We start from the raw sequence: 22,973 nt of genomic DNA, 5'->3' as shown, positions 1-22,973 counted from the left end.
AGCTAATGCCCGCCTTACAACTCCGCTTGTATCCCTCTCACTCCGCAACCATGTCCTCGTGGTACTCGGTGACAGACTTTCTCGACGACGCAACAGTCAGTCACTCCCACAAAACCCATCCAACACGCGAACTCACCGTCGTCGAGTGCACGCGCAGAAACTCCCGTCCAAGGTGCTCCTCGACATCCCCAACGCAGGACACCTCGAAGGCGGCACAGACAAGGACGTGCGTGTAGCTCTCCCTCAGTCCGCACACTCACTCGAACGGTCGCGCGTTGACGACGGGGAACGCCTTGTTGTGCGACTTGGACGCGACATCAGTTGCGGGCAGGGACCTCGCTCGAGCTGCCGTTCTGGCTCGCGAGCAAGCTATCAGAGCAGTGCGTCCCTTCGCCCTTCACTCGCGACGCCCGCTGACCGAGTATTCGCCCACAGAGACACCATCGACCTCACCCTCCCTCGAGCGTACTCGCCCATGGTCCGCAACGCCTTGTCTGCTTCGCCCGGGTCTGTGCACTTGCGGAATCTGGGAGGAGGAGGAGGCGCGTTCTATGCCGGCGGAATGCGGTTGCTGAGTCTGTGAGTTTCGCGGATCCTCCCTTACCCTCCCTTGCTGTTCTACTCTCGCGTCATTTCGCCCGGCGAGACTCTCCACAAATTCACTGACACTCCATTGACGCCATCGACGCGCACACAGCATCGAAGACCCGACCCTCTCCACCATCCTCGACCACTCCTTCAAGACTCGTCTCGTCCAGATCATGGACCAGAGCCAGCATTCGCTCGCGGATCATGGTGGAGAGGGCGCGGCGTATGAGTTTGCGCAGGGACTGGATCTGTGGGAGAAGGAGTGTGAGTTGGGCGCTCTTTTGCTGGATCTGCTCGAGAGGGATTGCTTTCGAGCGATCTGGAGCGAGTTGCCGAGAGGCGGGCGCGTGACTGACATTATCGCCTCTCTCGCAGTGTTCACAGTCGGCGAGACCTCCGCAAAGCAGATGAAGACCTGGTTCGACACCAAGGCGAAGAAGCGGTAGCCGTTCTCCCATCCTCTCTCTCGGCATTCTCTATCTCTCGCATCGCATCTTTGTTCGTTGTAACACCACTTGCAACCCAGTCTCTTCTCCCTTCTTCCCTTCCCCCTTGAGAGCCACAGGGAGCAGTCTACAACCCCAACCTCCTCATCTCCCCGCCAACCCTCCCATCCCACCGCTTCACCTCCTCCGTCTTGCGGGCGCGGCGCTCGGTATCCCATGAGGCGAAACGGGATTCGAGAAGGCTGGAGGGGAGGAGCGGGTGGTCGACCATTCCGCAAAAGGCCTCCTCGGAGGACGTGGAGGATGAAGAGAGAGGAGGAGGGAGGGTTTCGTAAGGCGGGGGCGGGGACGAGGTCCTTGGTGCGTAGCCGTACGGTGGTGAAGGTGCGCGGAGGGTGGGTTCGAAGGACGACGAGTCGGTGGGGGCGACGAGCGGGTTCGACGACGAGATGAGGACCGGTCCGGAGATGCTGATTGCTGCCTTTGAGGAAGTGGCAGAGGGAGAGGGGGAGGGCTTGCTCCGCTTTGTAGGGCGAGAGAGGCGCTTCGATGAGGAGGAAGAAGTGGAGTCGCGGGAGAAGAGGGATGCGAGGGTGGTTGAAGAGGAAGGCTCGGCGAAGTGCAGAGGCCCGAGGGGGGAGGTGAACGCGCTGGGGGTGGTGAACATCTTGCTCGTGAAGGGTTCGAGGTAGGCGCGAGGAGGCTCAGGAGGGCGAGAAGGTACTTGAGTGGAGATGAAGGAGGAGAAGGAAGCGAGAAAGGCGAGCGCGAATCTCTGTACGCGCTCATCGTGTCGGCATCGACTTCTCGTCGTCGGTTGTGAGGAGGAGGAGGCGGAAGCGAAATGAGGCGGTGCAGAGGCGGATGCGAAGGCGAGGAGGAGGCCTGAACGTCGGACGGGGACAGAGCGAGATGGGCGGGCGACGACGGTCGAGAATAGCGACGTCGACGAGCTTGCGGGACAGCGGGATCGGTCCTGGGTGACAGGGCGCGAAAGGCAGTCGAGCGGGCGGAGAGGGAGAGGAGAACGAGGCAAGTGAGGGTATCGAGTTGCGAGGGGGTATACTCGAACTTTGCCGCTGCCTGCGAGAAGCGAGCGAGGTCAGCATGTAAGTATTACGATTCCAGAGAGGACAGTCGCAACAGCTCACCCTACCGGTCCTTCTTGCCGTCGCCTCCAGCAACTTCCGCAGGTCCGCCGCCCTTCGACACCTCTTCTCGCTCCTCCTCTACTCGCTCCCGTCGTTGTTGCTCTTCTGCGTCTGCAATAGCGATGAGGAACCTGCGGGAGAGACGGCGTGAGCAGAAGAACAAGCGAGGATGGTCGAGAGGAGGACCCGAAACGCACCACCGTATGCTCGCCCACAGCGCCACGCTCAATCCCAGCATCGCCAAGACGTGCCCATTGCCCCTTGTCAAGACCAGCATCCCGAAGAGCGTCGCAAAGAGGGCGTAGAACGAGTAGTTCATCGCGGCGACGAGGCCAGAGTTCGTGCCAGGCGTGAAGATCGAGTTGACGAGGTCGGCGAAGATGCCTGGACGGTCGTTGCGAGCAGTCTGAGCCATCCTGGCGGCAGTCAGCGGAGTTGCAGCGTCGTGGTCGAGCGAGAGGGAGGGTTCGTCGACAACGGCTCACTTGCAGGCTCGCTCTCGCGCTGAAGGGCTCTGCGGCGCTCGCTAGACAGTACCAAAGCTCTGACGGAGGCACTGGCATCGCTTGGGCTGCGCCCCAGCCGACGCTCTCGCATCCTCGATTCTCATCACCTCAGGTGTCGCCAGAGAGACGGAGGCAGCGTGAGGGCTTAACGGACCGTCAGCGTAGACAGACTGATGTACAAAAACCGTGGCCACCTTATGTAGGCCGGGACTTAAGCTTGGGAGCGTCTTGAATTCGCTTCTCTCGTCCTCCAAGTCGTCTGTCCTCGGCTCCATCTGGCTTTACGACTTGCGCGATGCTCGCTCCGAGGCTGAATCGGACAGCGTCCTTCGTAGCGCTCGACATGTCCTCGCCTTTTGCTCGCCTTTCCCGCTCTCGTCGACCTCGAGCCTCGAGACCCCTCTCGCCCGCTGCGTCCGCTCAGGCCCCCTTCACCCGCTCATCCTTCCATACGCTCATCCAGCAGTCGACGAAGAGCTGACGGCGATGCCTGCTACCCGCTCAAAAGGGCGCGCTCCTGCTCTCTCTCGCTCTCTTCACCACTCTACTCGAACTCCCCTCAACCCTCAGCCTCCCAAGCCACCCCAAAGCACTCCAAGCTCGCCAGCATGGCCTCTCCCATCTCCTCTCCTCTCGGCCCGCTTCACCTCGCGCACCCCGCCGACCAGGCGCAGCCCATCCGAACCCTGCTCTCGCTCTTCCGCCGCTCCCGCACGACGTCGAACTCTGCCAACCCTAAGGCGAAATCCGTCTCCACGCCGCGACGCCTCGAGAAGGCCGCCAACCTCCTCTGCCACATCGACGACACTTGCGGGAACACCTTTATCGCTCAAACGGCAGAACCGTCGTCGCCTCCTCCCCCTTACTACGTCGCCGCGGGACAAGAGGAAGATCTCGTCTGCCTAGAGGTTGGAGAGGTCGTCGAGGCCGCGAGGAAGCAGGACGAATTGGCGAGGCAGAGGCAGGAGTTGTTGGAGCAGGACCGACGGATGGGCGAAGAGTTGGCTCGTCTTGGTTTCTGAGGGGTGCTTTATCGCCGTTTGTCAAGAAGCTGTTGTTGTCAATATTCACCATTTCGTCGCTCGCTCATTTGCGAATCGCTGCGTGCGAAGTTGCGAGTGCGATTGCGAGTAGTCTATCCGAGTTCTGCTTCGACCGTCTCCCGCTCAACCCGCCAACCTTCCCTCGAGCCGGTTTACAAGATCCTCAATGAGCAGCGGGTCGACCTTGGACGAGTCGAGCCACTGTTGCCGGAACGCCTCCTCGCCGCCGCTCAAAGCCTGCGCCTCGCCTAACTTCTGCCGAATCACCATCTTCAGGTTGCTCGCTCGGATTGGGTCCCGCCGTTGCATCTGCGCAGGTGAGCGGAGCGTCAGCGCAGCGCGTATGGGGGAGTCAGCGGACTTGCGCACCTCCTGCCGCCGCTTTGTCTCGAGCGTCTCCGTCCAGTCCTGCTCCACGTCGCTCTGGTAGTCCTCGTAGTGATACAAATCGGCGCTGTAACAGGCACAGAGGCGTCAGTCAAGCTGTGAGCAGGATGGCTGAGCAAGGACAACCCACTCCCCGCTCTCCGACTCTTCCGTCTGTGCGAGCACGCTCGACCATAGCGAGACGAGGTCGGCCATGCGTCCAAGAATGACCGGATTGGTCGTCGCGACGAGGTGCGCGAGAGCGAGGGCGACAAGCTTGCGCTGCGCGCCCTGCGACAGATTGTCGAGCTGCGAGCAAAGCCAGTCAGCTACGGCGCTTCGACAGATCTGCCGGCACTTTTCTCACCCGCTCAATGAACTGCGTCATGACGAGCTCGACGATTTGGTCGGGAGTGGCGCTAAGGCGAGAGGCGGATGCCGCGACGAGGGTGTGGAAGGTTTCGGGGCTGGCGAGGATGATGCGCGAGATGGAGCAGAGGTCTGCGGATACAAGGCGTCAGCAAGGCGAAGCCACGACGACCGGGAAGCTGGACCAACACTTTGACACGATCAAGGCGGAGTGATCCTGCGAGCATTACGAGGTACGTGGTGAGCGATCGAAGCGGGAGCAAGAACGGTGCTTCCACGCACGTTCGCCGAAATAGCCTTGACGAACGCAGCGAAGCAGCCTGACGCATCGAGCGGACCCGCCCACATGGCAGGCGGAGCAAGCTGGAAAACCGTGTTGAGGGCGTGTAGGATGACCTTGACGGCTTCGAGCTTGAGTCCGTCGAGAAGATCTTGCACGGCGGTGAAGACTTCGTTCGCGCAGAGCTGAAAGAGGCAGCGGCATCAGCTCGGGAAAAGGCGCAAAGCGGATGAAGGCGACGCACCGACAGGACCGCCGTGGCGTCAAGGAGGAGATAGGACTCGAGAATGAGCAGGCATCGTGGCAGGATGTCCATGCCGGTACCGAGAAGCGCGACGAGGATGGGGAGGAGGCCGAGCATATCGGCGGAAAGTGACGAGGACCGGCGAAGGAGGATTTGCCAGAGCTCGAGACCGTCTTCGTTGAGGTAGACGTGTGCGGGCTGCGCAAGTCGGCGTCAGCACCGAGGCGAGTCTTGTCAAGTGAGCGCCATGCGCACTTGGGAAGGGTCAACACTGTGACGGATGATTGGGCAAGCTTGCGACTGCAACACCTGCGATCCTGCGTCAAGCGCCTGCGAGCGGCAGATCAGCGCGTGGCTGCATGGCTGCAAGCGAGGGCCGCACCTCGGCCAACTTGGTAAACGTGACCAGGACGGAAGCCTGGAAGTGGTTCTCGTCGGCGGCCTGCCAAAGCTGCGTCAAGATGACGGCGAGCTGCTCCGCGTAAGGAGCGATCTGCGGGCGCCTAATGATCAGCGCTCTACTTGGCTGCCGACGAAGCAGAAGGCAGCGCACCTCTGGACCGACTCGGTCGATGACCACGCCGAGAGTCTCATTCAAGCGCATCTTTGAGTCAGTCAAGGAGACCTCGCTCAGCAGCTGGACAATCTCCTCAATCGCCTTCGGCAGCAGCGGGACAAAGACGGTACGGTCAAAGTCCCAGGTGTCGCACTTGGCGAGACTGCGGGCGGCAGTGAGGCGGATGGCGGTGTCGGTCGAATCGTTGCGGCCGAGCAGGTGAACAAGGAGGCTGTAGATCTGTGGTCGAGACGAGCCAGCGATGTCTTCGCCGACCCATTGCCCGAGCAGCCAGGCGACTCGGCGGCGAATGATTCGGTAGCTGTGAGCGAGACTGTCAACATGGGAAGTTGGCGGGGGTTAATGCGATCAGCTCACGTCAGGTCGGTGCCAGCGCACTCCGCTGCGAGTGTATTCCGCAGCCAGTCTTCGAACGGGATGTACGGTTCGAGCTCGCTCGGACTCCGCCCGACTGCGGTGTAGACGGCCTCCTTCAGCAGCAGCTCGTCCATCGTCTGTGGGTCTGTGGAAGTGATTCGTTGATGTCGAAGCTCGGTTATCACCAGCGGCGCAGGACTCACTGGCGACGCTTTGCAGCAGCTGGACAAGGATTGGGCCGACCTTCTCGCGCTGCACACTCGCCAGCGCCTTCAGCACGTTCTCCGCGCACGGCTGCGGCTCAATGTGTCAGTACCAGCTCATTCAGTCACATGCTTTGTACGTACCCGCAGGTCGAACTCCCACCGCTCCATCTCCTCCTCATTCATCCACTCCTCCGGGTCTTCCTGCCACTTCTCCAAGTCATCCTGCCGCAGCGGGAGCAGCTGCTTGACGAGAAGATCGGTGAATTGCTCGACGAATCCTTCTGGGGGGTCAAGGGGAGCTCGGCCGTCCCAGTCGCCGAGGAGCGACTTGACGAGGAGGAGAGCCTGGACGACCAGGCGAGTTGGGTAGAGCGCCGTAACATCGTCTGTGTCCCCAGTGTTAACGCGAAGCATGCGACGTTCTTAAGTGAGAGCGCACCTGAGACGTTATTCCGCACATCGGCGACCGCGCCAAGCACAATCTGGTAGTACAGCTCGAGGATCCGTTCCGAGGCACCCATGTCGGTGAAACGGCCCGGAAAGTCTCTCAAGAGCGTTCGGTGCATTTTGCCAAACTTGACGACGTGCCGCGTGAGGAAGGTGAGGCGAGGAGAAGCGGAGACGGTTTGGGATGACTGGAGGCGCGTGAGGCGAAGGGTGAGGAGAGACGAGAAGGTCGAAAGGCTGGACGTGAAGAAGTCCTGCAAACGAGACGTCAGTCGAGAGGAAAGGCGAGCGAGAAGCGAACGAACTCGTGCTTCCGCGGCCACGTGCGAGTCGGTGCATCCGTAGAGGAGCAGGTACTGCAGCGTTTTGAACGCAAGCATGGCGCTCTCGATCTCCTCCGGTACTCCTACGTCACTCTCAGACGCCGCCAAGCCCTCCGCTTGCAATCGCTGCACCGCTTGCTGCAGGACTTGCTCGTGCAATTGTCGAAGCGGAGAGAAGAGCAGCTCGGCGAGTCGCATTATGTTTGCGCGTCCGCGCGGCATGCGCTTGGCCGAAAGTGCTTTGATGACGGCGTGGAGAAAGAGGAGCGTGCGTGCGAGGACGAGCCGGCCGGTCGCAGGATCAGGATGGGAGAGGCCGGTTTGAAGGGAAGAGAGCAAGGCGTGCGGGAGGACCTTCCTGTGAGCAGTACGCCGTCAATACGTCTTCGCAGGACCTCGTACGATGAGAGGCTCGCCAGTCTTGGTCGTAATCATAGCCTGCGACCTTGGCTATGGACGAAGCGACGGCTACCGCGAGCTGTGGACGAGGAGACGGTTTCAGTCCCGTCCTGCGCAGCGAGCATAGGCGCACTCACGACGTGATCTCGCTCATCGACCATCTCAAGTAGCCGTGGCCGGATCGACTCCTTCTCTTCCGCCGAGATACCGCTGGATTGAGGAGAAGAGAGGTCAGCGTGAACACCCCTTCGCACCGGGCGCCCTCCGCGCATCTTGAACCACTCGAGCAATACTCTGGACTCGAATGAGCGTACTTTGGAGCACCCCTCCGCCAGTACTTGTCGAGGCCGTTCTTGAACTGCACCGCAGCCTGCAACCGTATCTCGCGCGGAACGCCTTCCCGCTGCGCGAAGACGCCGACCAGAAACGAGTAGTAGCCTGGCATGGTCGCCCATCGCTGCAGGAGGTCGAGCGAGTGCTGGCGGTGCGTCGGATCCGGCGAGAGAGCGTGTGCGAGCGCCTGAAAGACCTCGTCGCTCGACTGTGGCGGGTGGGCCATCGTGTAGCAGAGCTCGTGAGACTGTCTACGAGCTTTTGAAGCAGATCAAGCGAGCGAGAGCGGGTGCAGGTGGAGATCCAACAGTTGCGACGTTCGCGAAGTTCCCCTCGACCTCGTCCACATCGCTTGCTACAGCGCAAGTCGCATGCTAGGGCGCTTTTCTGGCTTCAGCAGACTTGCAATCACCCGCTCAGCCGCCACAACCTTGGCCCACCCGCTCTCTTCCACTTCTCCCCGTTTCATCGCTTCCACCGCCATGTCCGCCTCTATCACGATCCCCTCGCCGTTCGACGCCCATGTGCACCTGCGACAGGGCAATATGATGAAGCTCGTCACGCCTCACGTCGAGCAGGGCGGAATCAAGATGGCCTTCGTCATGGTGCGCCTGCTCGACTGTTCCGCGGCAATTCTCACGAGCTGACAGTCGCTTCTTTGGACGTACAGCCCAACCTGATCCCTCCTCTCACTGTCCCCGAGCACACCTTCGCTTACGTCAAGGAGCTCCAGGCTGTCGCGCCAAACCTTCACATCCTCCCATCCCTCTACCTCACCAACCAGCTCACACCCGAGCACATTCGCCAGGCAAAGGCAGGCGGCATCGTCGGTGTCAAGAGCTACCCGCGAGGAGTGACGACTAACTCGGAAGGAGGCGTCGGAATGGAGGGATACGCCGTCTATGACGAGGTCTTTGCCGAGATGGAGAAGCAGGATATGGTGCTCAACTTGCATGGCGAGGTGCCGAGCGATGTCGACGGCGACGTGAGTCGAACTGTCTTGCGTTGCGTTCCTTGCTGAGGCTGACGCTGAACTTCCCGTAGGGCACTTGCGTCCTCAATGCAGAGGAACGCTTCCTCCCTCACCTGCGGGAAATCAACCGCAAGTTCCCCAAGCTCCGTATTGTGCTCGAGCACTGCACGACGGCTGCTGCAGTTGAATGCGTAAGTCCTGCGTCGTCAGCGAAAGACGCCTTGAGACGCCCACTCACGTGCCTTCGTTTCAGGTCAAATCGCTGCCAAGCAATGTCGTTGCGACCATCACCCCTCACCACCTCGCTCTGACTATAGACGGCGCATGCTCGACTTCGCTCGGCTTCTGCAAGCCGCTCGCCAAGTTCCCCTCGGACCGCAACGCCCTCCGCGCCGTCGTCCGTGAAGGCAACCCGAACTTCTTCCTCGGCTCCGACTCGGCTCCTCATCCTTCCTCGTCCAAGCTCCCCGCGCTGCAAGTCGCGCAGGTCAAGGGCGCCGACGGCTCGACCGAGGAAGAGATCACCCTTCCTTCCCCTTGCGCCGCTGGCATCTACACCTCCAGCAACCTCATCCCCCTCACGGCCGAGATCTTCGAGCGGTCCGATATTCCCCTCGAGCGCATGCAAGGGTTCTGCTCGAAGTTCGGACGCGACTTTTACGGGTTCCCGGCGGAGGATGGCGAGGAGGTCACGATCAAGCGGGTTGAGGGCAAGAAGGTGGAGAAGGCATTCAAGTACCAGACGGACAAGGGCGAGGACGAGTACATCATCCCATTCATGGCGGGCGACAAGATCGGCTGGGAAATTGTCGCGTGAGTCTAGCTGGTGACCTCGTGTTAGCTGGGGCAGCAGTAATGCAGTAGGTGTTGTACATCAAGCACTCGAGTGCCCGAAGACGTCCAGCAGTTTTTCGAGCGAGCTTCAGGATACCAGCAAAGCCAGACGAAGCGTCGGTAGCCGCTTTCCTGCGTCCCGAAGCCACTCTCGGCTCTCCGCTTGTCGTCGAAAGTTGGTGTTACAGCTGCCGTTTTGCGGCAGTAGAAGGGACAGAGATGCGAGATGTCGACAAGGGGAAGGAGGGTATCGAAGTCGGCCTATGCTCGTGATGCCATGAGCTCCATCGATGAGATGCTGTTTCCTCGGACGACCTATCGAACAGTCTTCTCGTCAGCTCTGGCATTCCCAATCGCTTGAAAGGAAGCGAGAGGACAGGGTACTTACGACGGTTCCGCACTCGACCTTGTCTGCACTGCCCTCCTCACGCGCTTCATCCAGCACCAGGTTGAGGAAGATGTCGAAGCCGCGGAGGTAGCCCGAGATCTTGCGGTTCCCCTGCAGGTTGACGAAGAGGAGCTTGTCCATGTACTGGTCGCGAGGAGGACAGCGGGAGTGTCAGCACCGTCTGGGCCGCTGGAAGACGCGCTGCTCGGCCCACGCAGCCTTGTAAGGCCACGTATACTCGCGGTCCCACGCCAACCCGCCGCACTCCGTACCCAGCCACTTCCCTCATCTCATCTGCTCGTGAGGAAGGGGGCGTCCGCAACACGACCTGCCCGCGCAGACAGCCGGCGCCAAAAGTAGCAGGTCAGCACGCACCTTCTTGAGTTCGGGCGCCTGGACCTTGGACATGCTGGGCGTGTGTGGTGAGTGCTGGATGAGGTTGACCTCGGGTCGGACGAGCGGGACCAGGTCGACCTCCGCTGTCAACCTCACTCGCCGCTAATCGCTGACTTAGGCGCTGTCATGCTCTTGTTGCATTGCTAGGGACTGCCCGCACACCGCTGGACGCACCGCACAGCGCGCCGTGTCCAGTTCGAGTCTCCTCCGTCCCCGCTCCCGTATCGACATCAACCTGCAGCACAGGCTTGCGGAACTTCGGTCCGGCCGAGTGCGTTCTCTCTCTGCTTCTGTCTGAATGAGGCGGACTGACCCGAAGCCTCCTCGCCGTGCCCCTTCCCGTCGTCCGTCAATTTCAGCCTGAGCCGCCTTGATCCAAGGCCAGCATTCGTCCTATTACCGAGTACTCCTTCCCAACGACTACACTCCATCACCCATCCGAGCCCACCCTGCCATGCCGTCCGCCGACTCTGCCCCGTCACTCCTTTCTCGCCTCTCCCCCGCGGTCCCCCTCCCAGGCGACTTTAGCAGCCCTTCTCCCGCCCAGCCTATCGCCAAGTCTCCCACTCATCGACCGACCTACCTCGCGTCGCCTCCAGCTCCGTCCTTCCTTGCCGGCACCCCGCCCAAATCGTCCGTCTCTCCTCGAAAAGGCGCAGGCTTCTCTCGCTCGCCTCATGCTCCGCCGCATATACCTGCACTCCCCGCGGACGTGCTGAGCAAGGCGCAGCCTATCCCGGCGAACCGAAGCACCCGCAGCTCTCGATGGGCCGCGTCGCCGCCTTCGTCTCCGCCGTTAGCGCGTTCGCCTCTTTCGTTCGGGAACAGGGCGCAAGCATCTGGCATCTCACCAAACGGTAACAACTTGTCATCTTCGACTGGCAAGACGCCCACAGCCTCGTCACCCGCACTCGACCAGATCGAAGCGATGCTCTCGCAACTCCGCACGACGAATCCGTCCTCATCGCCGGCCAAGTCGCCGACTATACAGTCTAACTTCTCTCAATCGCCGGCACCAACCATCATCAGCCATCTTACGCCGTCGCAGCCGGAGACGCAGCACGAATCGCCAGCCGCTGCTCCCGCCAATCCTTATCCGCCTCCGCCTGCTTCCGTTCAGTCAGCTCAGCCTGAAGCGCCGAAAAAGAAGGTCCTGGGTGGCAGGTCAAAGTGGGCGCGCGCCGGGGACGACGAGCCGGACGAATTTGCATCGCTCGCGGAGAAAGAGCTGCATTCAGGTTCGAAGAGCAAGCAAGAGCAGGAGCAGAAGCCTGTGGTGCCGTCTGTGCAGGGACCAATTGCGTCAGTAGCGGACAAGCCAACGGCGCTCGCTCGATCGCCCTCCGTCGATACGACCGCTCCTCCTCCCGTCGCTGAGAGCGACTCTCAAGCGGATCCACCGGACCAGGCAGACCCGTCCTTCTCCGCCTCACCTCAACGTCGTCCATCCATCTCCTCCACGAGCAGCTCGTCGGCGTCGCAGAGCCACCACATCGACTGGGCGGACGACGACGACGACGAGTTGCCCGGTCTCGACGACTGGGGCATCGAGACGACGCCGGCGACGTACGACGTCTCGACGCCCTCTGCCCCAGCTATACCGTCAACGTCGCTGCCTCCGTCGATGCCGCCTCTGGGCGCTCGACGCCGCTCGACCGGCCGCTCGCAGAAGAGCCCGCCTCAGCCTTCGCCTGCCCCTCTTCCGCCCGTCAATCGCTTCACTGCCCCTCCTTCGCCGACGAAAGGTACTCCTCGCACCCCTCGCGGTCCGCCAGCGAAGCCGCCTGCTCGCCTTTTCGCCTCGGCTCGAGCGGCAGCGCTCGCGACGCCTCCTCACCTCGCTGCATCAGCCTCGACGCCCACTACCCCCATGGCGTTGGCTCCACACGCAGCACAGACCGAGGAAGGGTCCTGGCGCGACCGCAAGCCTCGCACGCCCGGCGGACCAGGCTCCGCGCTCTTCTCGCGCGCATTCAGCGGGATCAGTCCAGCTGCCGGCTCGCCTCCGACGCCGGTGGCTGCGCCTGTCAGTCCTGCGACGGAGGCGGCGAGTAAGGGTCGTCGGTCGAGGGGAGGGAAGGCGAGGAACAAGGGAGGAGCGGGAGGAGCTGCAGGAGGGGGAAAGGCGGGCGGGGCGGGTGCAGGTGCTGGTGCACAGGCTAGCAAGTGGGCTTAAGTCATGTGTCGGTGCGTTGCGCGATTGAGGACGTCTAGGACCGCTCTCTCTCTCTCGTCGTTGGACTCTCTTCGAGGTTCTCCCTCTCCCGTTCTTGTATGATCTCTCTGTTGTAGCTGCCGTACACATATCTATTCCGGGCATTTCAGCTAGTTATTCAAGTCAGCGGCACTCGCAGTGCGCACTAACTTAGCTGCTGGAGAGCGTCGCCCCAAGGCGAAACCTTGCTTCACTTCGCCCGTTACGGTTCGCCCTTCTGTCCTGCCGACGCTTGGCGGCAATTCTAAGGGTTACACGGCAACCGAGCAGTCCAAGGGCGACAAGGGAGAGCCAAGCATCCAGACGAGCGACGATGGACGTCGCCGGAGCTGAGAACCACAGGAGGTTCGCAGAGGGTTTCGACGCTCTCACGCTTCGTCGGCGCCTCTTGCGGGGCGCGAGTCTAGTTTGACGTCGTCGTTGAGACTTTGCATTGACGGCGGGCACCGTCGAACAATGCTGCGTTCCAAGCGGGGACAAGCAGACCGTCGCTCGCAGGTGAGGAAGCGAGTTCACCGTTCTGCCGACGGCGTGGGGACAGCCGACGTCCGCTTGAAGGGTCCCGGGCGTCGCCCTTTGACGAACGCGCATCAGGGCAAGGGCGACAAGCGAGGTGAACAAGCTCTTGCGCTAAGCCGGCGACTCCAGAAACACCCTTGTCCTCCTCGCGACCCGTCTCTTTTGACGGCGGAGGTGACCAGAACGCCTGTGATGTGTCAAGACGTGCGTGAGGCAGAGGACGAACCGCTACGGGCTGCGCACCACCGCTCCGCTGTCGCAGCATGTGAACGTGCGGCGAAAGAGCGGGCGAAGTGACAGTCGACTGTCTCTCTGCGCAGAGGCTTCAGCGAGGGTTCAGTGTGGACAGCAAACCTCTGTATGGCACAAGAAAACCACTTGCAGCGAAAGAATGAGAGCATGAGCGAGACAACTTGGTGAGTTGCAAGACTCGGAGATTGACCACTTACGCGCTGCACGCTCTGCAGAAGCGAGGACGTGCTTGACCGCTACGACGAGCACGACTGTCGACCAGCAACCCGCCTGAACGGGACCCGCATCTCGTCGTGCACGCAGGGTTCGTCGCGAGACTCCTCTCTGAGATCATTGACCTCGTCGAACTTCGCTGACGGGCACCTTGCTGTGTGCTGCACTGACAGGCCCTGAACGACAGCTTCAACATACGCCAGCTCGACCCAGCCTAGCCAGCACGCGAGCGAGCTACCACCAACCCTCACCTCGTCGCCCTCCCCACTTCGACGCGAGGCCGCCGTCGAGGGCGGACGAATGTCCCAGAGCGTGCGTCGGGCGAGATATGGAGACGAGCGAGTGATGACTGACCGTGCAACCTCTGGCCCTGGCAGGACTCGCCTCCCTCGCGACAGACGACCCCCCTCTCTCGCCGAACTTCAGCAGGATCGTCCACGAGCGGGACGAGCAGCAACTCGCCGCCGCAGGGCTCACGCGCGGCACCACCGCTCTTCACGAGCCGCACCGGCCCGCAGGGCTCGCCCTCGAGGCGCAGCGCCGTCCCCGTCTCCTCGTCGCCTCTCAGTTCAGGCAGCTCGGCGGCTCGCTCGCGTCGTCGGCAGGACTCGATTTCGTCCAGCGTCTCCAACACCACCGATCCCACCTCGTACGAAGAGAGCGGCGAAGAGTGCATGGGTTCAGATGGCGGCGACAAGGAGGCGGCGAGTCCGCCGAACGGAGCTCTTGCGCCAGGTTCAGGCGGGAGCGGGCTCGCTCAGGCGCGCAGGACGGGCGGGAGCGCATCGCTGAGCGTGCAGGACTTGATGGCAACCGTCCCTGCGGCGTCGTCGGGCGTTTCCTCCTCGGCATCTTCTGTCTCGATACCGTCATCGTCGACTTTCCCCATCCCTATCGCTACGTCGATCCCGCCGTCGTCCGTGCGCCTGAGCACGACACCACTCTTTCCCTCGCCGCTCGCCCAGGCCTCAGCGCCGCACGACGATCACAGCCGCGGCGAAGATGGCGACAGTGAGGGAGAGGACGAAGAGGAGGAGGACGATCCGGTTGACTGGGCTGAGAAGATGCAGCCGGGGCGGCCGTCATCTCGCGGAGCAGCTGTGTTTGGAGGTGCGCTCTCGTGCCCGATAAGCTCGCGTCGAAGCGCTTTCTCACAGTCTTCCCTTCCGCAGACCTCGAGCTTTCGCCTCCGCCCGGCAGCATCGATCTGCCAGAGTCGAGTCCAGTTGCATCCACGTCGAGCGAAGCTACTCCTCGACCAGCAGTGCGAAGTCGTCACCGACAGATGGGCGGCGACACCCGCGACAGCAGCCCCGAAGTCGACTCGTCCCGCTCTGCTCGCTCGCCGCGCGTGCGGTCCGTCGGTAGGGCGAGCGGTCTCTCTGCCGTCCTCAACGCGTCGCCGACCAGCGAAGTCTCGCCAACGAAGCGGAAGTCGCGCGACTCGGGCAGCTTGGCCGGGCTTGGCGTCGATATCCGAGGCGCAGGATCACCTCCATCACGTAGCGGGTCGATGTCCGGTAGCTTCGTCTCGTCGGCCTCGCCTCCCTCACCAACATCGTCTCTCAGCATCTCGCCCTCATCGGTTTCTCGCCGCGCGTCTCTCGCCCTCGTCTCAACGCCTCGTCCTTTCCAACCCGGCTCGCCCACGACAAGCCGACTCGCACGTACCTCCGCTGCTCCAAGCGGGTCCATCATCTCGGTCCCGTTGCCGTTTCCCGCCGCGCCTCCGCCTTCCGAGTCGATCAAGCTGCAGAAGGTGCCCGAGTCGGTGCGCAGCGCACTCGAGTTCCGTCAGCCAGCGTCGTTCTCGGGCGAGCCGATGAGCCTGCCCAACATCCACGGCTTCGGCCCCTCTACCTCGCCTCCCGACGTCCGCGTCCCGAAAACCCCCCTCGCAACGCGTGCACCCTCACCCGCCTCGTCTCCCTCGTCCCGCTCCTCGCGCAATTCGCCAAACACGTCTCGCACCCCGTCTCGTCTTCCGTCCCGACAGAGTAGCTCCGAAAAGCTGCAGGGCATCAGCATCTCGCCGCCTCCCGATCGCAGCACATCCTCGATGGCTTCTTCCGCCTTTGCGCCTCTCTTCCCTTTCACAACGTCTGCTGCGTCGCCCGCGATCGGCTCGACGAGGACGCGAGACCGCTCGAGGAGTATCAGCGTGTCGACCGAACAGGCTGCTCTCGGCACCCCTTGGCCGAGGTCTGCAGTAGAAGGCAAGACCGCGCAGTTTCCAACGAAGGACCTGCCTGTCTCTCCGCCTACGGACCTCCTCACACCGTTCGAGGGGTCGAGGCGGAAGCCTATGCACACGCCCTCGGCTTCCATCTCGAGCATCGGCGGCTTCTCGCCCTCCTCTCGCCTCGCCACACACCGCACGTCGATTGCACCTGCAGGTGTCGGCGTCGGGAACGACAGCACGGACGAGTACGCCCAGATCATCCTTTCGACCCGCAACGCCAAGGTGCGGAAGTGGAAAACGTCAGGTACTTCGGTCTCGACGCTCGAGGCGGGGACTGTCGGAGCGGGCAAGACGTGGACGAACCTGGGCGAGACAAGCGAGGAGGCTGTCGAGTCGACTGCGGACGGCCAGGCTGTTGCGAAATACGAGGTGCAGCCCGAGACGAAGGAGATCGAGTGGGTCGATTGGCTGGACGAGTACAGGAAGATGAAGGAGGCGAAGCTGAAGGCTGATGAGGCGGGAGAAGGGGACAGTGACGAGGAGGCGATCGAGGAGGACGAGCGAGGGGAAAAGGCGGAAGAGGCTGGAGATGCGCGAGCTGCGGCGCAGAAGGGCAAGGCGGTGCAGACGAGGGTCACGACGCCGAGCCCGCCTCGACGGGAGGATTACAAGCCAGCGGAGCCAGCTCTCACTGCCGCTCAGAAGGGCAAGGCGAAGGCGACGAGTGAGTCTGACCCCTCTCGCTTCACCTTGTTCCCGCATGGCTGACCGTTCTCCTCGTCACAGCAACCGATTTCAACTCGTTCGAGGCGGCTACGACACCAAAGTCGTCGGTCGTCACGACCGGCTTCCTCACGCCAAGCGTCCCGCTGAGCCAGCAGAGCTACTTCCCGCTCGCGGCTCATGTCGGCGGCGCGAGTTCCGCCGGCGCCTCGTTCCAGCCCATCACGACGGCTACGCCGATGACGATTGCCGACCCGTTCGATTTTGCCCCGCTGCGCAAGACCGTCTCGACAGCCGGCAGCACCGCGTCGGGTTTGGGAAGCTCGCCAGGCGGGAAGCGACGGCGGAACTTTGCCAAGCTCGGCAACAAGATAGACGCCTGGTGGAGCGCTGTCAGGACGAGCTTTGCGACGACGCCGGACGAGCGAACACGACATCGCCGTACCTCGACAGACCATCCCGCATTGTCGAAGATGTCGACAATCGAGCCCATGGCGTCGCGTACATCGTCGCAGTTCACGCGACCGAGCTCTCCACCCGGCTCCGCCAGGCTTCGGAATGTCGCTTCAGCCCAAGATCTCTCGCGCTCGTTCGCACCGCAGATTCCGCCGCACATGACGAACCCGTTTCACGACCGCGTTCCTGCTGGCGCACTCGCTCCCGGCGCCCGCATCGACTCGTCCCGCCGCAACAAGTCGCCTGGCTCGGTCCGGTCAGGGGAAGAGAGCGACAGCAACGCGACCTCCCGTACTCGCCGCAACCCGCACCTCTCGCTCAACCTCGGACCCTCCTTCAATCAGATGCTGCCGCCACGCGTCTCGCCGAGGAGCTCGCCATCTCCCCACTCGACACCTGGCGAGCGTCCTTCCTCTACCGACAGGCAGCAGCCGGCGGGTTCGTCGACGACGGCACAGCCGGCAGCTGCAACGCCTACGTCGCCGCCAGACGAGCCGAGCCTGACGCCTGGTCACTCGCCCATGTGGGATCGTACCCCAGGACTCGTGCCGATCTCGTCTCATTTCCCGTTACGCGAGCGCAAGGTCTCGACAGCCACGACGTCCCGCCCAAAAGTCTTGAAGGACGGCAAGGGGTCCTCGTCTTTCTCCATGCAAACGGTGCAGCAGCAGATCCGGCAGCGCCTCTCGAGCGCGAAGGAGAACTGCGACAAGGAGCTTCGGCGCATCATCGCCGGCATCACCAACTACGTCGAAACCGACCTGCACAAGGATGTCGGTACGCCTCTGCCGCCGGCTCCCGCCGACGTCGGTGCACGCTTCGGCCAGCTCGTGTCGGAAGAGGGCGGTAGCGGGCGAGGCTACGGGTCGCCGGCAGAGTTTGAGGACTCGGGAAGCGAGGCGGTGATGGACGTCGACGATGAACCGGTCGAAGAGCTCGCCTACACCGACTCCGACGGCGCAGGGACCTGCATCCCGCCTTCGCGACTTAAGACGCCGCACATCTCGACCGACACTCCGACGAACGACGGCCGCCGGCGCTCGCTCGTCCCACGCACGCGGTCCAAGTCGCCACGTCGCGCTTCCCTCGCCGCCCGCCAACGTCGTCTGACGAGCGTTCCGTGGGACGCGAGCTCGCTTGGCGAGCGCAAGACTCGCTCCGCATCTGGCTCGAACGCCTCGTCGCGCTCGAACTCGCAGTCGCGATCCCATTCGCCCATGCCACCGGGTCGTCGTCACGTCAGCGGTTCTCGATCCCCTGGTCACTCGAGTCTCGGCCACCAGCCGTCCAGCCACACCAACCTCGCCGAGTCGGCCTTCATCGTGCTTCTCCAGGAAATCATCACCGTCGCGACCGAGATTCTCGACACTCCCATCGCCAAGCTCACCTCCAAGCCCGGCTCGTGCGCCGAGTACATCGCGCGCGTGCAGCAGATCGGCGAAGCCTGGAACGACAACCCCGAGCTGCCCTGCCGGGGATGGTACGTTCAGCTGCTGCTGGCCGTCGCAGGCCTGAGTCGCGTGGTCGAGTGGTGGGAGGCGGAGAAGGGCTTCTGGTCCTTCGAGGACGGCGCCGACGACAACGGCGAACCGATCTTGTTCGTCGCAAAGCCAACGGTCGAGGACTCGCCAGAGGTGCGAGCCCGAGGCGAGAGCCTGTCGTCCGTCCGCACCTCGTCGCTGCAGTCTCCACAGCCGAAGTGGTCTCCTCTCGGCATCGATTTGGGCGACCGGGCAGATGCGATGAGCGAGGCGGGTGGGAGGACAAGGGAGGTCTCGACAGCCGTAGGCGAGGACGACTCGCAGCAGCGCGTCGAAGACTTGCACGAGGCGGTCGAGACGATCCGCTCGCAGACTCTGCTCATGGAGCTCAGTCTCGACGGCCAGCTCTTCCAGTACCTCAGTTCCGCCTGGCAGGATCTCGTCGGGTACGTCTCGAGGCCGTTCACTCCTGAGCTGTTGCACTAACGCTGTTCCCTCGCGCAGCATCGAGCCGGAAGAATGTCTCGACACGCCCATCTCCGACTTCCTCTACCCCGACGACGCCGCCGTCTTTGCGGAGGCGACCCGCCAACTCGAGGCCGACGACTCGCACACCGTCGAGGTCAGCTTCCGGTTGCGAGTTGCCTCCGCGTCGCAGACATCTCAAGACGACTCTCCGCCTGAAGACCTCTTCGAGGCTATGGAAGGGAAGGGCATGCTCATGCTCGATGGCTTGACCGGCAGCCCCTCGCACACCATGTGGGTTGTCCGGCCAGCGCCGTACTCCGAGGCCGTCGACCAGTCGAACCAATCACTCGGCCGCTACGGGCTCGACGGCGTTCAGTGGCGATCGACAAGCGATCCGTCATTCTTCCTCTCGCCGGGTCGTCTCAATCTCGAGCCGATTCTGTGCCGCATCTGCGAACGTCCGACTCCGGCCTGGTTCTTCGAGAAGCATAACGAGACGTGCAACGAGGTCCACCGACTCGAAGGCGACATCTCTGAGTGCAACGACCGGCTCAAGGAGCTCCTCCGCACGGTCGACGAGCTCGTCGCCCACCTCGACCATCGCCGCGAGCAAGGCGCAGGCGACTCGAGCGAGGACGGCGACGGCGAGGATGACGATGCAGTCGAGTACCGAGGGATTCCCCTGACGCTGTCGCCTGCTGCCACGCCGCCGACTTACCTGGAAGGCCTGCGTCCGCCGCTCGATGCGAGACACAGCCCCAGTCCGTCTCAGCAGGTCAGGCGGTCGCAGCAACGCGTCTTCGAGCACGTCCGCGAGATCACCCAGATCGCCTTGTCCATCTCGACGCCATCCGTCTCTGACGAGACTGGCGAGATTCCGATCCAGGAGCAGCGCTTGCTCAGCCCGAATGTGAGTGTCCCGCCTCGTCAAGCGGTGCTCGACAGCTGACGCACTTCTCATAACAGTCCGAGAACAATCTGGCCGCCGTCATGCGCTGGCAAAGACCGTCGACGGAAGAGGCGGCGTTGACCCGCCTTGTGTCGGACACGGAGGAGCAAATTCGCTTCAAGCTGAACAGCGTCAACCGCCTGCGCAACACGATCTTGTACGCCGAGAAGGTTCGCCAGGAGTGGGAGATCAAGGCCCGTGAGGCCATCGAGGCGTTGCATGCGGCGGGAACCACGCAGACCCGCCAGCCATCGCCGCTTCCCTTCGACTCGCCTCAGCTTCAGCCCTTGCAGTTCGACGACGACTCACCTCGCCACCTCGATGCTCTCGACCTGCACCGCCCGTCGCAGAACCTGCGCCGACAAGGCTCGCAGCCCCTCAGCCTGCTCTCGCCCAACCTAGTTCCAGACGACGGATCCGGCCTCTCGTCCAGCCCGAGCGCCAACCTCGCCTTGTCCCCTCGCATCCCTGCCGTTGTCCCGTCGTCGCGGACGAAGCCCTCCTCGATCAAGGACTTCAAGGTCATCAAGCCGATCTCGAAGGGAGCGTTCGGATCCGTCTACCTCGCCAAGAAGATCACGACGGGCGACTACTACGCGATCAAGGTGCTCAAGAAGTCGGACATGGTGGCAAAGAATCAAGTTACGAACGTCAAGGCGGAGCGGATGATCCTCATGACGCAGACCGACTCGGAATTCGTCGTCAAGCTCTACTACACCTTCCAATCGAAGGACTACCTCTACCTCGTCATGGAGTACCTCAACGGCGGCGACTGCGCCGCTCTCGTCAAGAACCTCGGCGGCCTGCCAGAGGACTGGGCGAAGCGCTACGTCGCCGAAGTCGTCGTCGGGCTCGACCACCTTCACTCGTCGGGCATCATTCACCGCGACCTCAAGCCCGACAACCTCCTCATCGACTCGAAGGGCCACCTCAAGCTGACGGACTTTGGTCTGAGCCGCATCGGTCTCTTGGGCCGCCAAACCCAGCTGCCGAGCGCGCGGGACCGCCGTCCGCCCATCTACGGCCGCTCGAGCTCGGGCGCTCTCTCCAATGCGTCGTCACCGCTGCAGACGCCCGCTCTCGCCGCACAATCCCCGGCCGGTTACTTCGGCAATGTTCCCATCACTGACAGCTTCTCGCTCGACACTCCGTCCGAGTCGAGCGGTTCGAGCCTCCCACCATCATCCCATGCCCGCGCCGTTTCCGCCCGAAGCCCTCAAGTATCGGCATCGCGTCCTGTCGGCGTCGTCGGTCCACCTGGAGCCGCCGCAGAGACGCCCAACAAGCACTTCGTCGGCACGCCCGACTACCTCGCCCCGGAGAGCATTCTCGGCGTCGGCATGGACGCTTGCGTCGACTGGTGGGCCCTCGGAGTTATCTGTTACGAGTGAGCATTCCGCTCCTTCCGAGCATGGCCTTGTACTGAAACTCGCGACGCGCAGGTTCCTCTACGGCTTTCCGCCCTTCCACGACGAGACGCCCGAGAAGGTTTTCGAGAACATCTTGTCGCGCCGCTTTGAGTGGCACGAGGACGCCATCGAAATCTCGCCAGCGGCGCGCGACTTCATCGACAAGCTGCTGGCGCCGGACCCGGCTCGACGTCTCGGCACGAAGGGTGCTGCAGAAGTCAAGGCGCACCCGTTCCTCGCCGACATCGACTGGGACAACCTGCTCAAGCAGCCTGTCGACTTCGTCCCCAAGGTGACGGATCCCGAGTCGACCGACTACTTCGACCCTCGGGGCGCGACGGAGCAAGAGTTCAAGGAAGAGGACGGAGCCGAAGACCCCGCGGTCGCAAACGACCCAGCCGTCGCGCAGATGCAGCAAGAACCTCCGACGCCTTTCAGGCCGCCCAACTTCGGAGACGCTGCTCGAACTCCACGGGAGCGAGCTGGCACTGCGCCCGTCCGCCGCGAGACGGACGACTTCGGCACGTTCAACTTCCGCAACCTGACGGTCCTCAAGCAGGCCAACGACGACGTTATCCGCAAGCTCAAGGACGAGCAGCTCCTGCCGCCCTCCTCAGGACTGCCCTTGTCTTCGCTCAAGACCTCGGCACGCAGTCGCGGCGGCAGCATCGACATTCGCGCAGGCGGGTTCGCCCCATCGTCACCCTCATCCGCGTCCATCAGCTCCAGCAACTCGGGTCTGCTGCGGGGTCAGCCTTCTTCCTCCCCCTTCGGCGGCCCAACACGCTCGCGCGAGCCCTCAGAGTCGGCAGACATCAAGATGTCGGTCTCCGTTTCGCCAGGGACGGAGCGCTTCCGCGCACGACAACCGAGCTTCGGCTCCACCGGCGGCCGTCCAGGCGGGCTGCACCAACGACGGAACTCGCTTCCCTCGAGGTTCCGCAAGGTGTCAGTCTCCGAGCCAACGTTTGAGCCTGAACATCCCGCTCTTCCGCAAGATTGGGCAACCGGGTCGGGCCGACGAAGGGTGTCGGTCGCTCAGTCACCCGCCCCGTCAACCCTGTCGTCTCCGTTATCCGCCATCGAGCCTCTGCCGCCCCTCAGCATCCCCGAGCCGCAGTATGAGGACGTCGAGTCGCACTCTGCGCCACCCGTGCCAGCACCCATCGACACGGCCTTGCGCGCCTCGCCCTCTCCCGCCTCGGCCGGCCCCGCTTCAAGCAGGCTCGCCACGATCGACTGCCTCGTCGCCGGAAGGAACCCTATCGTCACCAAGGTCCTCGAGACGATGCTGCAGCGACTCGGATGCCGCGTTGTTGTCGTGCCAAACGGAGCGGAGGCGATTCTCGCAGCCGGCGGCATCCCCTTCGACGTCTTGTTCTTGGGTTCGTCCCGTCTCCATCTGCTGGTCTATGCCTTTTGTTGACACCTCGCCTTTGCAGACCTCGCGATGCCGGTCGTCGACGGCGAGAAGGCGGCTCGAATGATCAAGAGTACCGTCAACCCGTCAACCAATGCGCCCATCGTTGCGGTTTGCTCACAGCCGGCCGCCATTGACGATGCCGTCGGGACGCTCTTCGCTGCCACCCTGAGCAAGCCAATTGTGCGTCGAGCGCCTCCAAGACTGCCCGGAGGCTTTCGCTCACCTCGCCTCTTTCCCGCACGCAGATGAAGGCGGACCTCCTCGCAGTTCTCGCCCACCTCGGCTTCAAGGTCGAGGTCAAGCAGAACGAGGAGCGTCGCAGTTCGGACGGCAACGTTTCGGTTGGCTCGTCGACGCGGACGAACGAGGAACGGCGTGGCTCTGCTTGAGCGACCCTCCCTCACCTCTCTATCTCTCGTTTGCGGCTTGTGAAGATCCCTTTCTCACTCTTTCATCA

At 62.9% G+C, this 22,973-nt stretch overlaps 9 protein-coding genes across 9 annotated transcripts; 5 read left to right on the top strand and 4 right to left on the bottom strand.

Annotated features, from left to right (window-relative positions):
* Positions 1–50: 50 nt before the first annotated feature.
* Positions 51–1,034, top strand: RHTO_04695 (DNA replication complex GINS protein PSF3; the record flags this gene model as incomplete). Its single annotated transcript, XM_016418359.1, has 6 exons — positions 51–95; positions 158–226; positions 322–380; positions 436–579; positions 698–852; positions 964–1,034. The coding sequence occupies 6 exons, from the start codon at positions 51–53 to the stop codon at positions 1,032–1,034; spliced, it is 543 nt and encodes a 180-aa protein (XP_016275635.1).
* Positions 1,035–1,161: 127 nt separating this feature from the next.
* On the bottom strand, positions 1,162–1,701 carry RHTO_04694 (uncharacterized protein; the record flags this gene model as incomplete). The annotated part of the gene is made up of 1 exon (XM_016418358.1): positions 1,162–1,701. The coding sequence occupies one exon, from the start codon at positions 1,699–1,701 to the stop codon at positions 1,162–1,164; it is 540 nt and encodes a 179-aa protein (XP_016275634.1).
* A 485-nt stretch (positions 1,702–2,186) lies between these two features.
* RHTO_04693 (Pkr1p) lies at positions 2,187–2,600 on the bottom strand (the record flags this gene model as incomplete). Its single annotated transcript, XM_016418357.1, has 2 exons — positions 2,187–2,316; positions 2,383–2,600. The coding sequence occupies 2 exons, from the start codon at positions 2,598–2,600 to the stop codon at positions 2,187–2,189; spliced, it is 348 nt and encodes a 115-aa protein (XP_016275633.1).
* A 699-nt stretch (positions 2,601–3,299) lies between these two features.
* RHTO_04692 (uncharacterized protein) lies at positions 3,300–3,713 on the top strand (the record flags this gene model as incomplete). Its single annotated transcript, XM_016418356.1, has 1 exon — positions 3,300–3,713. One exon carries the CDS (start codon positions 3,300–3,302, stop codon positions 3,711–3,713), a length of 414 nt encoding a protein of 137 aa, XP_016275632.1.
* A 144-nt stretch (positions 3,714–3,857) lies between these two features.
* RHTO_04691 (Importin 11) lies at positions 3,858–7,861 on the bottom strand (the record flags this gene model as incomplete). Its single annotated transcript, XM_016418355.1, has 18 exons — positions 3,858–4,043; positions 4,104–4,188; positions 4,252–4,409; positions 4,468–4,601; positions 4,659–4,686; positions 4,752–4,934; positions 4,994–5,191; positions 5,249–5,323; positions 5,376–5,486; positions 5,547–5,871; positions 5,928–6,072; positions 6,131–6,221; positions 6,275–6,519; positions 6,573–6,834; positions 6,886–7,261; positions 7,320–7,381; positions 7,440–7,548; positions 7,617–7,861. 18 exons carry the CDS (start codon positions 7,859–7,861, stop codon positions 3,858–3,860), a joined length of 3,018 nt encoding a protein of 1,005 aa, XP_016275631.1.
* Positions 7,862–8,006: 145 nt separating this feature from the next.
* On the top strand, positions 8,007–9,425 carry RHTO_04690 (dihydroorotase; the record flags this gene model as incomplete). Its single annotated transcript, XM_016418354.1, has 4 exons — positions 8,007–8,240; positions 8,306–8,620; positions 8,680–8,799; positions 8,862–9,425. The coding sequence occupies 4 exons, from the start codon at positions 8,007–8,009 to the stop codon at positions 9,423–9,425; spliced, it is 1,233 nt and encodes a 410-aa protein (XP_016275630.1).
* A 278-nt stretch (positions 9,426–9,703) lies between these two features.
* Positions 9,704–10,238, bottom strand: RHTO_04689 (small nuclear ribonucleoprotein G; the record flags this gene model as incomplete). Its single annotated transcript, XM_016418353.1, has 3 exons — positions 9,704–9,757; positions 9,831–9,974; positions 10,206–10,238. 3 exons carry the CDS (start codon positions 10,236–10,238, stop codon positions 9,704–9,706), a joined length of 231 nt encoding a protein of 76 aa, XP_016275629.1.
* A 442-nt stretch (positions 10,239–10,680) lies between these two features.
* On the top strand, positions 10,681–12,402 carry RHTO_04688 (uncharacterized protein; the record flags this gene model as incomplete). Its single annotated transcript, XM_016418352.1, has 1 exon — positions 10,681–12,402. One exon carries the CDS (start codon positions 10,681–10,683, stop codon positions 12,400–12,402), a length of 1,722 nt encoding a protein of 573 aa, XP_016275628.1.
* A 1,323-nt stretch (positions 12,403–13,725) lies between these two features.
* On the top strand, positions 13,726–22,905 carry RHTO_04687 (serine/threonine protein kinase RIM15; the record flags this gene model as incomplete). Its single annotated transcript, XM_016418351.1, has 9 exons — positions 13,726–13,737; positions 13,803–14,535; positions 14,598–16,331; positions 16,394–18,713; positions 18,772–19,645; positions 19,702–21,071; positions 21,127–22,478; positions 22,536–22,696; positions 22,762–22,905. 9 exons carry the CDS (start codon positions 13,726–13,728, stop codon positions 22,903–22,905), a joined length of 8,700 nt encoding a protein of 2,899 aa, XP_016275627.1.
* Positions 22,906–22,973: the final 68 nt, after the last annotated feature.

Source organism: Rhodotorula toruloides (genome assembly GCF_000320785.1).
Source record: "Rhodotorula toruloides NP11 unplaced genomic scaffold Scaffold3, whole genome shotgun sequence".
Classification (NCBI taxonomy): domain Eukaryota; kingdom Fungi; phylum Basidiomycota; class Microbotryomycetes; order Sporidiobolales; family Sporidiobolaceae; genus Rhodotorula; species Rhodotorula toruloides.
The sequence above is the reverse complement of the archived record's forward strand: the minus strand, read 5'-3'. Positions and strand labels throughout refer to the sequence as shown.